Below are 16,710 nucleotides of genomic sequence, written 5' to 3' on the forward strand. Positions count from 1 at the left end.
CACAAGTCTAGCTCAGTGAACTAACAAGCTTGTGAATGTTATTTACAAGAGACTGGATGAGGAGTTACAAGAACATGGATAACTCCAGGGAAGGTAGATCACCACTCCAGTTCAGGTAACAACCCACAAAACCAGCATCCCTAAAGCTCCCTGCACAGCTTGCAGCCTGTCTGAGAGTATATTTGTCCAGCAACCATAGCTGACTTTATAACACTGGGGAGGCCTGTCTTCTGAACCTTGTAAATTTCAGGAGCTTCCTGAGACTTGTGTGTTTACTTCCTGGGTCTTAAGGAGCCCCTACTGCTCCAGGAGCAATGCAGTTTCTCACAATAGAATTAATGTGTCTTTCTGGTCCAAGTTTCCAGCCTAGCTGACTGACTCTTTAAGTGGCGGATAATTCTCAGGTATAACTGCCCTTAGGAATGGTGGGAAAACAGCTGATGCCCCTCTACCTAGGTAGTTTCAGAAACTAAGGTCACCCTCCAAGTAGGTTTGAACTTGCATCTCAGTTTCCCATTTGCTGTGAAGATCTCCTTATTTCTGTTTTTATTTTTATGTGTGGGTACTTTGGGGGGGGGGAATGTGCACCAAGTAAGTGTATGCAGGTCCCTAGGAGGCCTGAAGTGAACATTGGATATTACACACACACACACACACTCACACACACACATCCTTTTTTAAAAAAAATCTAGACACAGTAGTACACACTTGTAATCTAGCACTGGGGAAGCAGAGACAAGAGGATCTCTAAGGGTTGATGGTCATCAGTCTAGCTAACCTATTTGGAGAAACCTAGACCACCTAGAGCAGTGCTTCTCAACCTTCCTAATGCTGTGACGCTTTAATACAGTTCCTCATGTTGGGATGACCCCCCAGCCATAAAATTATTTTCATTGCTACTTCACAACTGTAATCTTGCTACTGTTATGAATCATAATGTAAATATCTGTGTTTTCTGATCGTCTTAAGGGACCCCTGTGAAAGGGTTTTGACCCCCAAAGGGGTCATGATCCACAGGGTGAGAATCACTGTCCTAGAGACTCTGTCAAAAAAAGTGATGTCATCAGAGTGATGACACTGAGGCTGTCATCTTGACTTGTGCACACTTGTGCACACACACAATCAGCTCCTGACACTGGAGCTACTGTCCGACTTGTGCACACACACACACACAATCAGTTCATGACACTGGGGCTGTCATCTTGGCTTGTGCACACAAACACACAATCAGTTCACATCATTTTAAAGCCAGGTGTGGTAGCACACACCTCTAATTCCAGCACCAGAGAGGTAGAGGCAGGTGGATGTCTGTGAATTTGTGGCCAGCCTGGTCTACATAGTGAAGTGAGTTCCAGGTCAGCTGGGGCTAATAGTGAGACCCTGTTTTTTAAAAAAAAGAAAACAAAAGAGAAACATACACTTTTTAATTTAAGTGGTAAAGAAACATCATACATGTTAATGCCCATATCCCGCCCCCCAAAGCTGCTGTGTTAAAGAAAAAGAAGCAAACAGATGAGACTTGATGGGACAACTCAACCCCAGCTCAACCCCAGCACTCAGGAGGCTGAAACACCAGTTCTGCAAGTTCAAAGCGAGCTTGAGCTACATAGAACATTTCAGACCAGCATGGGCTGTGCCATGAGTTCCAGTGCAGCATGGGCTGCAGTGTGAAATCCATCTGAAGTGCAATAATAATTTGAAATTTTAAAATATATATGTGTATATATTTACGTGATGGTTTGTATATACTTGGCCCAGGGAGTGGCACTACTAGGAAGTGTGGCCTTGTTGGAGTAGGTGTGTCACTGTGGGTGTGGGCTTTGAAACCCTCATCCTAGCTGCCTGGAAGTCAGTATTCTGCTAGCAGTCTTCAGATGAAGATGTAGAACTCTCAGTTCCTCCTGCACCATGCCTGCCTGGATGCTGCCATGTTACTGCCTTGATGATAATGGACTGAACCTCTGAACCTGTAAGCCAGCCCCAATTAAATGTTGAATGTTGTTCTTTATAAGAGTTGCCTTGGTCATGGTGTCTGTTCATAGCAGTAAAACCGTAACTAAGACCATTTACATACATACTATATTCTCTCTCTCTCTCTCTCTCTCTCTCTCTCCATATATATATATATATATATATAATTTGAGGCTGGTAAGATTGGTAAGATGGCTCAGAGGTTAAGGGCACTGGCTTTTCTTGCAAAGGGCCCATGCTTGGTTCCCAGCACTTACATGGGAGACAGCCTCTCGACGATTTTATAAGTCCAGGGGGCTGCACAATGTCTGTACCCAGAGGAGCAGGACTAAATGTCATCTGTGTGCCTGTCAATCACAGGACAGACACTAACTATCACTCTCAATGCCAAGGCTCAGATGCACCTGGAGACGCTCCTTAGATACAAAGCTCATGTCCATATCCTGGCCTAGGAGTCTTTGGCTGAGTCAGCTGCAGGCAGCAGACGGTGCAGGCTTGCAGGAAGACTCCTCTGACCATTCCTCAGTACTTCTCCAGCAATGAACAAACCTGAAAGTGGCCGCAACTGCCTCTTAAGTCTGCATTAAAAAAAAATATGTACATGTATATATATATATACTATATATAAATTTAAATTTTTAATATATAATATAATAAATTTAAATATGAATAGAATTTAAACACATGTAAAGATATAAATTTTAAATAATATTTGATATAGTAATATAAATAAAAATTTAAATTTAATAACATTTCATGTTATTAAAAAGATAACAATACTGCCAGGTGTGGTGGCACACATCTTTAATCCCAGCACTCAGGAGGCAGAGACAGGTCATCTTTAAGTTCTAGGCCAGCCTGGTCTACAAAACGAGTTCCAGGACAGCCAGGACTATGCAGAGAAACCCTTTCTCGAAAAACAAAAATAAACAGATAGATAGATAGACAGACAGACAGACAGACAGATACTCAGAGGTGTGAGTGGTGCTTCCGGGCACAGGGCCCTTAAAGGAGGTAGAGGGCCGGCCACACAGGAGGCACCCCTAGTACAACTCACCCTCCCTCCTGCCTAAATCATCTAGACACTCCTTGGAAATCCCATCCTCGCTGGGCGGTGGTGGCGCACGCCTTTAATCCCAGCACTTGGGAGGCAGAGGCAGGCGGATTTCTGAGTTCGAGAGTTCAAGGCTAGCCTGGTCTACAGAGTGAGTTCCAGGACAGCCAGGGCTACACAGAGAAACCCTGTCTCAGAAAAAAAAAAAAAAAAAAAAAGGAAATCCCATCCTCCACTTGTCTGGACTTGTTTTCTCGATTCCCCACAACGCCAGTCACTCATCTGCTGGTCTTTTGGTGGCTTCTGCCTCTACTTTCCTCCCAGCTGTGTGTCAGAACCTCAGCTCAGCTCCAAATTCCTTCTCAGACTCCATCGCTCCTTCAGGGACCTTCACACATTGTTTCCCTCAGCGGCTCCTGGCCCAACCCAGCTCTTCACTGGTAACACCCTGAGCTCCTCCAGGAAGGCATCTGGACCCAAGGGACCTCTAAGGCAGGTAGGCTAAAGTCTAGCTGGCATCTTGAGGAGACAGTTGAGGACCCTTGGTGGGGAAGGGTGTTCAGGAGCACTGCGGGGAAGCCTGCGGGCCCTTGAAGTCAACCGAGCCCACTATGGACTGGCTGGGGGAGGGTGCATTTATTGGAGGACACGAGGGACAGGGTGGAGACTGTGGAATTGACTGGGGTCTGAGTTGACTGCGGCCGTTAGGGACAGGCTTGCGACAGTTGGGGACAGAAGGGTGTAGCTGGGAACTGATGGCTATTGGGGATAGGCTTCAGGCGGTCAGAAGCTGACCAGTGAGCCTTGAGGACAGTCTGGGAGCTGTTGGGGCTTTGGGGTTTGGCAGAAACCGTTGGGGACAGGTTAGGAACTCTTAGGATCAATTTGGAGACTTTGGGAGCGGGCTGGTTTGGGGCCACCAGGAATGCATGGAACCCTGAGGGAGGCCAAGGGTGTGGTTGGGTGGATCACCCAGGACAACAGAGGCCAGAAAGTGGGAGCCAAGGAGCAGGCACAGTGGAGACACACACCCACCAAAAAGTCCAGCCCCTGTGGCCTCCACCCAACCTAGAACCTCGTAGGGTGAGGACCAATCCAACTTCCCACCCAACTGTGGAGCCGGAGCTGATGGGCGAGAGCATCCAGGGAACAGAGCACCAGGCCCGGGACTCAGCAAAGCCCGACCAGCATGGGGTTCAGATAGTCTCCAAGTCCCGGAACTTGCCTGCGCAGATCCAGGAGGCCCCTGCGAGTGGGCTGCTGCATCAACGGAAGGATGAGGCCTTGGGTTGGACTCAGTTTCCCGTCATACTGTGGATGTTTCCGGATCTGTATGAACACAGGCTACAGTATTAGAGATCTCTGACTGGCCAAATACCTCTGACTGCCGATGCACTCTGTGAACGGCAATCCAGGTAGCTTGAGCCAGCAATGCGTCTTGTTCCCGCGAAGTCCTGGCCTAGGCCAGTGGTGCTGTGTCAGGTAGGTGTGTGGTGTGTGTGTGTGTGTGTGTGTGTGTGTGTGTGTACATGTGTTTATGTAAGCATTGTGCTAGTGCTCACTGAGGCCAGTAGAGGCCATCAAATTCCCCGGAGCTGGAGCTATAGCCCTCCGCAAGAGCAAGTACGCTTGACCATTAGCTATCTTCTAGCCGGGAACCTCCCTTTTATCATGGCAGTGCTGTTCAGAAATGTTGTCTTTGTTCCCTAGGCTGCCGACAAGCATGACCTTTGTCTCCACTCATGGGTGTTACTGACAGGTGTGTGGACACTCAGATCCTGATGCTCCGCTTGTCGTTACTGACAGGTGAACAGTGAGGCCAATGTGACAAACAATACAATTATAGAGTGGTCGATTGGGTGGTGTTTCTATAAACCCAAGTTCATAACACCCTGGCTATCTGGATAAAATGACACAGAAACCACCCCTAGAAGACCCAGGTACCAAAGGTGCCATGGGCAACCACACAGCTCCCAGCCAAGCTTCCTTCTGCCTCTGGCCACATAGCCCACCCCAGGACCTCTAAGCCTGTGGAAGCCTGAGCTAGGATTTGGTGTCAGGAAGACCTATGACCTGCAAACCTGGTTCAAATCTCTGTGGTCCCTTCCCACCCCAACTCCTATCACTTGACCATATTGTGAGTCTGGAGGAAGCCCAGTGAGGCTTTTAAAGAGAAGTCTTTTATATATATTTTATATGTACTTTTTTTTTTTTTTCAAATCATGGGGTTCATGTGAGGTCAGAAGACAGCTTGCAGGAACCCAGTCTCTTTCCATCCTAAAGTTCTGAGGGCAGAACTCAGGTCCATGGTAGGCACCTTGCTGAGCCACTCACGGCCAGTCAGCACTTTTTTGTTTTTGTTTGTTTGTTTGTTTGTTTTTCGAGACAGGGTTTCTCTGTGTAGCCCTGGCTGTCCTGGAACTCACTCTGTAGACCAGGCTGACCTCGAACTCAGAAATCTGCCTGCCTCTGCCTCCCAAGTGCTAGGATTAAAGGCGTGTGCCACCACTGCCCGGCAAGTCAGCACTTTTTAACACGGCCCTTTACAAGTGTCACTTGGAGACTCTTTAGCTTTGTCCTTCCACTCTCACCCTTCTCCTTCCCCTCTGCAGGCATGGATCCAGGCTCTTGACTAAGATCACCCCACGTGGGAGCCTGGAGGACAGCAGGACTCAAGAGGACCAATCTTCTGACGCTCACACACCCCATGGCCTATATCTGAAATGTTGCTGCAGAATTAAGCCCATGGGAAGAGGCCCTCCCACATCTGAGTTCAGGAATTAACGAGAGGGATGGTCAAGTCTGCAAGAATTCTGTCTGCAGTGCAACTCCTGGCATGTGTTCTACAAAGAAACTGCCCAAGAATTCATGCCCTAAAGAGCATAAACCCAGCCCCCGACCCCAGCACCTCTGCCCATCTTCAGAAAGTGAATCCTAGAAGATGACTCTTCCAGCAGCTCCCCCACCTCTTCCTCTCCCAGCACAGGCTCATCCTGGCCAAGGACGAAAAAGCTTTGTTCTAAATCTACCAGTTCCATGCCTACGACCAATGCTTGAGAACCAAACTATTCTGGTTCTGCTAAATTCCTCCATGCTATATCTTTAGCCTACCAATGTCTTGGTCCATAAGATTCCGACACTTGGAATCTCCCTGCCCCATTTAAGTTTTACTTGACAGTCCCAAGTTCAGAGACAACAGGAAGTAAAGCATGAGTGGCACTGCTGTCCGAGAAAGGCCAGCAACGTTGTGCACCTGCACCAAACCCGTGCCTTGTGGCTGACTTGTTAGAGATGTCCTTTGTAGATCCTAGGGCAGAAGCTGTCAAAAGTCCTGCTTTTCTACGTTCTCCTGTTTATATCTTGCCCATTCCCCATAGTTATTTCCTCTTCAATTACAGCACTATGTTAAATAGCCATTTGTCTTAACTGAAATGCAAAACCTAGGAAAACATGGCAGTGGGGTTTAGCTTGGCTCATCCTGGATGGGCCTCAGACTCGATTTATCTAGACTTTAGTTGTCCTGCTTGAGATGGTCTGAGGTCTAACCTGGGCTGTAAAGTGTAAAAGGCAGGGACTTCCTTCTTGTAGCCATCAACTTCCGAGAGACTTGCCTTTGTTCTCTCCCCAATACCTCCTAACCTCAGGATTTTTGTGTGCTCCTATGGAGAGGATTGGCCATTATGATCTTAAAGAGTAGAAGTACAAAAACCCCTACATGGTTGAGACTTCCTTCTCACTGGAAATTTCCTCTGTGGCTAACTAGAAGTCTCTCTCCTAGAACCCTTTTATGTTGTTTTAAACCTCATACGATAGGAAATGTTTGGTTGTCTACTCACCACCGTAACAGATACCCGTTTTCTCTCTGAATTAAGAGTACTTCCTAGAGGATGGCTCCTAACTGTCCAATCCCACCCTCTGGTTTAGTGCAGGAGATGGGGCTTGCCCTTAGCATGTATTGCTAAATAGCAAAATGGTAAAGCTGACTTTGTTCATAACAAGAATACTGAACCTTCAAGTCAAGGGAAGAACGAAAAGGCAAACAAACGGCAAAGAGCTTCCAGAAAATGTCACTGTCCCATGTAGAAACAAATTACAAATAGGTGAGGTGATTTTAAATATTTGGTAGCCCTGCAGTGACTACACCTGTCCCAAGTATTTGGAAGGGTCCCGAGTGTTCCACCTTTGCAAATGCCACCTCTCCACCTCTCACTGCAACTCACAGAATGTCATCTGGCAATCCCAACCACTTCCTGAGGCTATTAGTATTGACTTTGTTCCTGGGACATAAAATCTGGCCAAGTTCAGTAGCACAAGCTCTCTCAGGAGGCAGAAGGATCTGAGGCATGACAGAACAGAGACCCCATCTAGATCACATGTATGAAATTTCCAGAGGCACCAAGTAGCTCATCACTGTAAAGCTAATGTCAAAGGTGCCTATCAATATCTATAGAATATTAGTGTTACTGCGTTTTGCATTAAAAAGCCTGTGTTCACAAAACAAACAGGTGAGCAGAACCTGGAGAGAAACGCCCCCCAGCCCCCGCTCATGCCACTGTTCTATAGCCAAACACCAATCCAGGTATAGTCTGCAGTAAAGACCACACAAGGCAGCTTTTGGGAACTTTATTTTCCTTCCACCTTTTTTCCCTTTGCTCAGGTGTCTGCAGAGCAGCTCAGGACCACTCAGTGGTGGCTCCAACCCACTCGGTGGCCTGTGCTGTGGGAGCTGCTGACCAGTCCTCAGTGGCTGTCTGCGCACTCCAGTCCTCTGTTAAGGAAGTACAAAAAAAGTCATCAGCTCTAGGAACAGAGTGTAACTTTTCCCAAATCTCCCCAAGAGCAACATGTCAAGACATAATGCATCCACCCTTGCACCCAGAGTCAGAACAGCACACTCATGGCCACTAAAAGCTCATAGCCCACACTGTAAGCTCCCTGGCAGTCTGATGCCCTAGCCTTGTTACGCACCCGTGGGGAACTGCTGGATGGGCACAGAGGGTACCTGCACACCCTCAGACCAGTCAGCCACCTCAGGCTGAGCAGCAGTGAACTCAGGAGCTGGTGCGGTCCATTCACCCTGGAATTCCTCCTTGGTCACAGCCTTCTCAGCAGCAGCCTGTTCCTCCTTCTCAATCTAGTTTTTTAAAAGCACAGAATGGACAAATTTAGCTTCGCTGAACCAGACCAAGGTGCCCCATCCACTTAGTAGCCACTAGCATTTAATAGAGTAAGCCTTACCTCCTCTGGGTCTCTATAGAAGTAAAGATCAGGCATAACCTCCCATGGGTGCTCACGGGAGATAGTACCTCGCATGCGGAGTACTTCCCGAGCCAGCATCCACCACATCAGACCCACTGAATGAGCTCCCTGCAAGGAGGAGGGCAGTCATTAAACACAAGCCAGGCCCCACTCACCTCAGCCGCCCCTTGCCAGGGGCCCCTTTGTACCAAGTCTTAGATTTTTACACACCCACATGGCAGCTCATTACCCCAGGTACAGGAATACACTAGGCACACAATGACCCCTCCTTCCCACCAAACACAACAAACTCTCATAACATTCACTTGAGAGAACACACAGGCCCATAGTTCACACATCAAATTTGTAGCAAAGGTTACTATCAAACCCCACTCACTGGACCAGAGAGGGGTGTTAGCGAAAACCTTGCCACTCGTTTAGCACACTACCTACACTTGTGAGTTCATCGACCAGCATGTGACCTCAACTCCAAGCTCTAACAATGTGCAGGGGTCCGCGAAGGCTTCCCAGTGCCTTCATCAACTCTGTAAGACCAAGTACCTTGTTGTTGCATGGGATGGCGATGTCCACATAGCGCAGGGGAGAGTCTGTGTTACACAGAGCAATGGTGGGCAGGTTGACATAAGAGGCCTCTGTGAGGGGCTGGTGGTCAGCCCTGGGATCAGTCACCACTAGAAGCCGTGGCTCCCTGAAGGCTGCTTGGATCTGATTAGTGAAGGTCCCAGGTGTGAAGCGGCCAGCAATTGGAGTGGCTCCTGTGGCAGCAGCAAACTTGAGCACAGCTCGCTTTGGAGGGAGATTGAGTCAGCATTATCATGCATGCTTTCCCAAGGAAACTGACGATACCCACTTCTAGTCACCTATCAAATACCAAAGCACCAAAGTAGCAGTTTGTTGAAGCATTCATAGGCTAATTGTTAACACTTACATGACCAACTCCTTAGTTTGAGGCACAGATTCCTCTATGAAGCAGGTCACTGTTGGTGACTCATATGCCCCAAGACCCTCACAGGACAGTTATGGGTACACAGCAAACACCTCTGACTTCTGGACAAACTTACCAGAACACAGAGCAAGCACATCATCCCTCCCTTTTCTCTAGTGCATAGTTCTTTTTAACATAGGAGTGGTTTGCTAGTAGTGAATATAGGCACATCACCAGCATACATGGAGGTCTGGTACTGGATCCCTTTGAACTAAACCATGGATGGAACTGATCTGGAGCATCATGAATTGACTCTTCACCAACTCAGCCAGCACATACCAAAAATATTTTCTCAACACTTTGTATCTCTTATTTTACAACCGATATACTCAAGTTAGCAAAGACTCTTAACTTAGCTATTTTGTGGCTGACACTGCCTTTTCCTTAAAGTCAGCAACAATTTCCTCTTAAACACACAGCACTGTCTGCCACACAGACCGAGGTGACAGAGGATTGTTTCCTGCATGGTTTGCCTCCTCAGTCATTGTCCACAGGACTCTGAGAAGTTGTAGGAATATGCAGGTGCGAGCACAAAGCCCAGCTTTATCTCCAACGCTGTGGAAAGGGATTGTACATCACTGGGCAATGCCTATGCTCCCCTATGCCACTAGGACAGAGCCCAGGTAGAGTGACCTCCTGGGTTATCCACGTTGGGTCCTTTGCTATGTACTCCCAATGTATTCTGTGGCTTACTGCCCCCAAACCAAACTCAAGCCCACTCCACAAACCTGGCCAGTGTTCCTGGAGGAGATGACACTGACGTCAGCAGGGTTCTCAATGGCAACAATGGCCCGAGCTGCAAGCAACAGCTTCTCCCAGGTCCTCTTCAGATTTATGATGTAGATACCTAGGCCAGCAAATGGAACTCTTTGAGAGCTTTCCAAGACAGTGTGGCAATCACTCTTCAGACATGGCTGATCAGAGATTTACCCGACTGCCTGAGCACTAGAATTCAAGGTATGAACCACCACAACCGGTGGCAACAAGTGGATTTAAAGTGGGTGTCCCAAACAGGTTTGCTGACCTCATAGCCTTGCAGACACACTGCAGGAAGGCAGTGTACTTATGTGGCAGCGACCACTACCAAACTCCAGTCATAGAGGCAAGCTCTACTGGTGTTAGCGAAAATCCTGCCATAAGTTCAATGTAGCACACTCCCGACACTCAGAAGTTCACTGGCCTAGACTGGCCTCCACTCCGAGCTTTAACAGTGTGCAGGTTCAGTCTGTCTCTTCCCTTCAGTCAGTCATCCATCATGTCCTCTGGCCTCCTTCCCAAACATCCTCTTGGATACAACGCACAAGGTAAGAGTGGTATTCCTCCAAACACCAAACATTCAGTACCAACACTATACACACTAGAACACCAGTCAGGAACTATCAAAAGTGGCAACTAACCATCACTTTTCCGTTTGTAGATGTACTGCTCCATCTGAAAGTCAAGATTAGTGCCACCTAAGTGGGTTCCTGCAGCCAGGAATTTGAGGACATCCTCCTCCTTCATCTGCAGGACATCAAGGGCTCCGGACATTGTGTAAGTTTCCCTTTTAAGTTACGATGGGAACCTAAAAAAGAAATAATTCATTTGTTTTTCTTTTCCTCTGAGACTAGAACCCACGAGATTATCCTGCCTCCCTCCCCAGAGGGGGATTAAAGGCGTATGCCACCAGGCTCGGCACATCAACGGAGTAAAGATGCCTGTATTCTTATTCCTCCGTCTCTTTCAGCTTTTCTAGCCACCTAATCACTAAGTGGCTTTGGCAGCAGTAGAAAAAGCACTAGCATGTACAAAAACTGGCCAGTTGGCCCTTATAGCTTCCACAGGCACACTAAGTAAAAGATATTTATTAAAGGATAGTTTCTTCTCTGTACGATGTGCAAAGACAGCCATGTCTGGGGTGCTTCGGGTTTTGTATTTCCAGACTGACCGGCAGTTCCCGCCCCATCTCTATGCGCCTCAGAAGCACTTTCACCAGCATCTTGCCGACAGGCCCCTCGTGCCTGGTGCGAACCGCAGAAGGGCCTCGGAGTAGCGCCCGCCCCACCTCACCACGGGCTACCACGTGGCGCCGCCGCCGGGAACCAAGCCGCTCCCGCACACACAGCCTCGTCGCCCTCCGCGGCCATCCACGGAGCGGGAAGCTCGAGACCGCGGCGTCGGGTGGCGCTGAAGGCCCCACGCGAGACTCACCAAGAACAACGCCGTATGGACCCGTCCCCGGGTAGCGCGGAAAGGACTGGCGACCGGAAATGACGTCCTTAAATAATCCACAGCCAGCCAATAGCAAAGCAGATTGTTCAAAAAGAGGGCAGAACTTCCGCTCTGGAGAGAGCCTGTGGCGCACGCGCAGATTCGGCAAGCGGGCCCGCGTTAGCTCACGCGCAGAGCGGAAGTTAAAGTGGCCTGCGCCTGCCGGGCTCCAATCGCCGCTTATGCCGCGGTCCGGAAATAGCTGATGGACTGAGGGTAGGAAGCCCGCAGGACAGCCAAGGCTACACAGAGAAACCCTGTCTCGAAAACCCCCCAAAAGAACGAAAGACAGAGACGGGGGCGGAGACGGGGAGAGAAAGAGAGGGGGGGAGGAGAGAAGAAAGAAGAGAAGAGAGAGTGGGGCAGAGAGAGAGTAGAGAAAGAGACAGAGAGAAAGAGAAATCAGGCCTGTGTTAGTAAGTTTGTTCTGTCAAGTGGAATGCTATGCAGCCATTTAAGGATAAATAGGTCCTATGGTACAAAAGATGACGGTCAGTGAAAACAAGGTTACTTTCCCTCACAGGCAGCCTAGGGCATGGGCAGTATACTCTCCCCATTTCTGTGACACTATCAGCACCACAGCTAAGTAAAAAACAGGCTTCCAAAGCCGGGCGGTGGTGGCGCACGCCTTTAATCCCAGCACTTGGGAGGCAGAGGCAGGCGGATTTCTGAGTTCGAGGCCAGCCTGGTCTACCCAGTGAGTTCTAGGACAGCCAGGGCTATACAGAGAAACCCTGTCTCGGAAAAAAAAAAAAAGAAAAAAGAAAAAGAACAGAAAGTGATTGGCGGGTCTGGGAATGAGGATTATGAGTGTGCATGAGCTCTAACGTGGGCAGTGGGGTGGAGGGAGCGGGGTGGAAATGTTCTAAAACTAGTTTAGGGTCATGGCTACACTTTTAGACAGGGTCTCACAAGTGTAGGATGACTGGGCTTCCAGTTTTGTCTCTGGTTCCCAGAGAGGGGATGACAAGCCTGCATCCCACACTGGACCACAGTATTTCCTGTTTGCTCTGATGCTGATAGACCAGATGATAGATCTGATACAGATGAACCCAGAAGCTTGCATTTATTAATTAGCACGACATTCAGCCACACATCCAGGCCCAAACCACCAAACTGTGGGCTTCAAACAAGTACGAAGCCTCTTTGAATACATAAACTAAAGGCACATTTGTTTTCCTTTGGTTTTTCAGACAGGGTTTCTCTGTGGAGCCCTGTCTGACCTAGAATTTGCTCTGTCAAAACAGGCTGGCCTTGAACTCAAGAGATCTTCCAACCTCTGCCTGCTGAGTGCTGGGGTGAAAGGCATGTGCCACCACGTTCAGCTCCAAAGCTGTTTTTAAAAGTTAAGTTTTTAGGGACTTCCATGGCAGGTCAAAAATTAAGTCACCCTAAAGCTACTTTGCTGTGGAGCTCAAGGAGTGAGACATACTGGTTAGGCTTACCAGCCAGATCACTTTTATATGTATAAATAAATACAGGGTTTGATCGTGTAGCCCTGGCTGACCTGGAACTCTCGAGTCCTACCTGCCTCTCCCTCAAGTGCTGGAATTAATGGCTGGATCCTATTTATTTTCTGTATGTGAGGACACCATCGATGTCTTCAGACACACCAGAAGAGGGCATCGGATCCCATTACAGATGGTTGTGAGCCACCATGTGGTTGCTGGGACTTGAACTCAGCACCTCTGGAAGAGCAGTCAGTGCTCTTAACCACTGAGCCATCTCTCCAGCCCCCTCTGCTATGGTGTCTGTTTTTCAAACTGCTGTCAATCAAAGTGCTCTACTGTATTCATTTGAACTCTAATTATGGAAAGTATGAGAACAGCACAGATTACAACAGTACTTCTGAAGCCTCAGAAGGACCGTTCCATTCGTTTTCTGGGGCCTACAGGAGGTTCCCTAGGAACAAAACTAATGCCTGTCTTGGTTTTTTTAGTTCTGTTTTGTTTTTGTCACAGACAGTCTCCACCCTGCTGATGTCTTTATTTAAAAAAAGTATTTATTTATTTGTTTATTGGGTCTGGGTGCTTGCCACAATGCACGGGAGGAAGTGAAGGGACAAACTGCAGCAATTCTTTCCTCCCCTCCTGGGTCCGGCGAGCCAGCGCGGGCCTCTGACAAGCACCTTCCCTTGCTGAGCCATCTCACTGGTCCACCACAGCTCTCTCAGGTCCAATCTTCCCTAACTTGAGACTCTTGCCCTCAGACCTTCTCTGTTGTGGGATTCCTTCGTTACCAGCATTCTAAGGCACCCTGTAATGTAGGCAGGTGGCTGAAACAGCGACCTTGCAGAGGCCTCCTCTCAAGTAGCCTTTTGGGGCAGCCATGGTCAACTTCCACTGATGTAGCACTGATGGGGAGTATGCATGGAGTGACAGGCACTGGCAACTCCACGCCTGAGGCTCCAGCCACCCAGCTACTCTCTCTGAATGCAGGACTAAAGGCAACAGCACGTGTGCCTGGCTCTTCAGACAGCACACTCTTCTGCTGACTCCAGGAGAGTGAGCGACAGCAGCTCATAGCAGGAACCAGCAGGAACCAGCAGGTCTTCCTTTCCCAGCCCTCTGCTCAGGACTTCAGGCCCATCCTGGCCATCATCTCTTCATAGACAGTCCACGCCATGGCGGCCATCAGCGTCCTACGGAGGGCCCGGGGAACACTGCCATGAAAGAAGCCACGCAGCCCATGGTTCTGTGATGGAAACGAGAGAGAAGCCTTTAGAAGGAAAGCAGCAGTGACACCAGCACCAGACAGGTGCTTCTCCACCTTAGACTCCTGTTGAAATGTCATGCTAAACCTATGAACTATGGGCCCAAGGCAATAACCAATGAACCCCCACTTTTACTGTAACTGTGGAGGTCCCACCCCTTTAGATCTGCACTACCTACAGAAACTTCTTAGTTTAAAAAAAGAATATTTAGAGTGGGCAGTGGTAGCGCACACCTTTGATCCTGGCACTCAGGAGGCAAAGGCAAATTCTGAGTTCAAGGCCAGCCTGGTTTATATAACAAGTTCCAGGACAGCAGAACTATGTAATAGAGAAGCCCTGTCTCAAAAAAAGGACATTTAAGAACCAGAAAAACAGATCTTGCTGCCCTTCCAGAGTGTGCTTCCCAACACCCACATGGCAGCTCACAGTCGTCTTTAACTCCAGTACCAGGCAATGTAATATCCTCTTCTAGCCTCTCAGGCACACATGCTCACACATACACACATGCATGCATGCATACATATACACCACAGGCACACATACTCACATACACACATGCATACATACACCACAGGCACACATGCTCACACGTACACACATGCATACATACATATATACATACACCTAGATAAAATTAAAGGGATTTTTAAAAGAACATTACAAAGTTCTTCTGGGGTACCAGCAATTAAAACCAGACTCAGATAGCTAAAAAGCTCTCTGTACTGGGAACTCTCTTAGTTGAAATGTAGGGTTGTGTGTACAGTTTTGGTTGGTGTGTATGTGGTTCTGTTTTTACTGTTCTGGTTCATTTCCTCGATTTGAGATGATCCTGCTTCCACAGATCTCAGAGCTAAGATGACAGGTGTGCACCACTGTTCAGCCAGTTGTACCATTTATACACTGTAAACAAACACCAAGCAGCATACAAAATACAGACAAGGGCTATCTGCCTAACCAGGTATCAGGCTGTCAGAGGTGACATCCTCTGCAGGAGCCATTAATTGCCGAGCCATCGCTGCAGCCCCTGGGAAGGCACAATTCTAATGCTCCCTAATGTTGCTAACACACTGGCCGGGGTATATCCAGCTGCTCAAGACACATCCCCAACCACAGGAGCAGCACACACTCTGCAGCCTTACCTTGAAGATGAGAGTGGCCACTTGGCCAATCCACTGACACTTCACTGGGGAGAGCTGCATATGAGTTTTGATCACATCTGCAGGTTGAGTCACCAGTGAAGCCAGAATGCCAGCAAATACCCCACAGCTGAAATTAACAAGGGGCATCAGAGCAGCATCCAGCTGGGCTGAAACAGAACAGGGGCAGCGTAAGGTTACAAAACTCAGATTCTTCAGACACAGGGTGAAGTGGCAGAGTTACATAGTGTGCTCAGAGCAGACCTGACCAAGGTCTGTGATGTGTCTGGATGATGGTATCTGTCACTGACAGCTGTGTAGCACCTAACTGGAACAATGCAGGTATAGACACCCTCTGACTGGAACAATGCTGGTATGGACACCCTCTAACTGAACAGTGCAGGTGTGGACTTTACCTTGTTACTGATTCTAGATAGGAAAACTTGCATTTTTATCATTAAGAAGATTAAATATATATTTCCATTATTTAAAAATTACTGATTAATTCCAATTTTAAGAGATTTCTCTAACTAATGGGTGGGAATTTTTTTTTACTTAACATGTATTAATTGTACAAGATGGGTCAAGCCTGGTGACTCATCTTAATTCTAGTGCTCCGGAGATGAAGACAGGCTGACCTCTGAAAGTCTGAGGCTAGCCTGGTTGATAACAGTGAATTCCAGGCCAGCCAGGGTGACGGAGTAAGGCTGGGCTTCAAAACAAAAACAAAACACCAACTCTATGTCTCCTTACTGTCTCAAATTTCTGTTGCAAAATGAGGCCGTAGGGTCACACCTGATCCTTGAGGGGAGGAGCCAATCTCCTCATACATTCTAACTGCAGCTGACGAGCAGTCCTGGGGTAGTATGTTCACTTCTGCAGTTGCCCACATACTTTACTGAGTTCAGGTCATCCTGCAGAATGGGTTTCAGGCAACTCTGCTCTGTGTGGAAAGCATTTACCACCTACAGGCTGGCCCGTGTGGTCCCCACCTACAAGCATGGTCCGTGTGTGGTCCACAAGCTCACAGGTGAGAAAAGCCTACAACAAACACCTCAAGTTTACAGTTCTACCTCCACCCAAATGAAGGCCTCAAAAGAACAGGGAATACAGAAAGGGAAGGAGGCGAAAATATTTTTCCTCAAGTCCACAGCTATCAGTGTTCCCAAACTGCTCTGATGGGGAAATCACACCAAGTACACACTGGAAAAACAGACTCGCAGGCTGCACTCCAAAGCTCTGTCCTAGAGTCCCTCAGGTCATGTGTGCGGGAGTGTTGTTGCAGAACCTTGGCAACACACTTGCCTCTCCCCTAGCCTCCCCTCTTCCCTCAGAACACACA

At 48.3% G+C, this 16,710-nt stretch overlaps 2 protein-coding genes and 3 non-coding genes across 6 annotated transcripts in view; all 5 read right to left on the reverse strand.

The window, feature by feature from the left end:
* Window positions 1–7,632: 7,632 nt before the first annotated feature.
* Window positions 7,633–11,505, reverse strand: Rpsa (ribosomal protein SA). The gene is made up of 7 exons (XM_028767329.1): window positions 11,460–11,505; window positions 10,667–10,833; window positions 9,998–10,116; window positions 8,825–9,070; window positions 8,264–8,392; window positions 7,994–8,159; window positions 7,633–7,793 (listed from the first exon to the last, which is right to left on the reverse strand). Exons 2-7 carry the CDS (start codon window positions 10,797–10,799, stop codon window positions 7,699–7,701), a joined length of 888 nt encoding a protein of 295 aa, XP_028623162.1. The 5' UTR covers window positions 10,800–10,833; window positions 11,460–11,505; the 3' UTR covers window positions 7,633–7,698.
* Window positions 8,626–8,774, reverse strand: LOC114621203. Its single transcript, XR_003711398.1, has one exon. It is a non-coding gene; the product is annotated as a small nucleolar RNA SNORA62/SNORA6 family (small nucleolar RNA).
* LOC114621210 lies at window positions 9,721–9,923 on the reverse strand. The gene has a single exon (XR_003711402.1). It is a non-coding gene; the product is annotated as a small nucleolar RNA SNORA73 family (small nucleolar RNA).
* On the reverse strand, window positions 10,333–10,488 carry LOC114621201. Its single transcript, XR_003711397.1, has one exon. It is a non-coding gene; the product is annotated as a small nucleolar RNA SNORA62/SNORA6 family (small nucleolar RNA).
* A 1,983-nt stretch (window positions 11,506–13,488) lies between the features above and the next one.
* Window positions 13,489–16,710, reverse strand: part of Slc25a38 (solute carrier family 25 member 38) — a 13,263-nt gene continuing 10,041 nt past the window's right edge. Inside the window, exons 6-7 of one of the 2 annotated variants that reach the window (XM_028767434.1) lie at window positions 15,372–15,538; window positions 13,489–14,213 (exon numbers count right to left, since the gene is read on the reverse strand). In XM_028767434.1, coding sequence (XP_028623267.1) covers window positions 14,091–14,213; window positions 15,372–15,538 — 290 coding nt within the window. In that variant the 3' untranslated portion in view covers window positions 13,489–14,090. The remainder of the gene's footprint in view (window positions 14,214–15,371; window positions 15,539–16,710) is intronic. The other variant, XM_028767435.1, reaches the window with a different exon arrangement.

The sequence above is a fragment of the Grammomys surdaster genome, unplaced genomic scaffold (genome assembly GCF_004785775.1).
Source record: "Grammomys surdaster isolate TR1022 unplaced genomic scaffold, NIH_TR_1.0 172, whole genome shotgun sequence".
NCBI lineage: Eukaryota > Metazoa > Chordata > Mammalia > Rodentia > Muridae > Grammomys > Grammomys surdaster.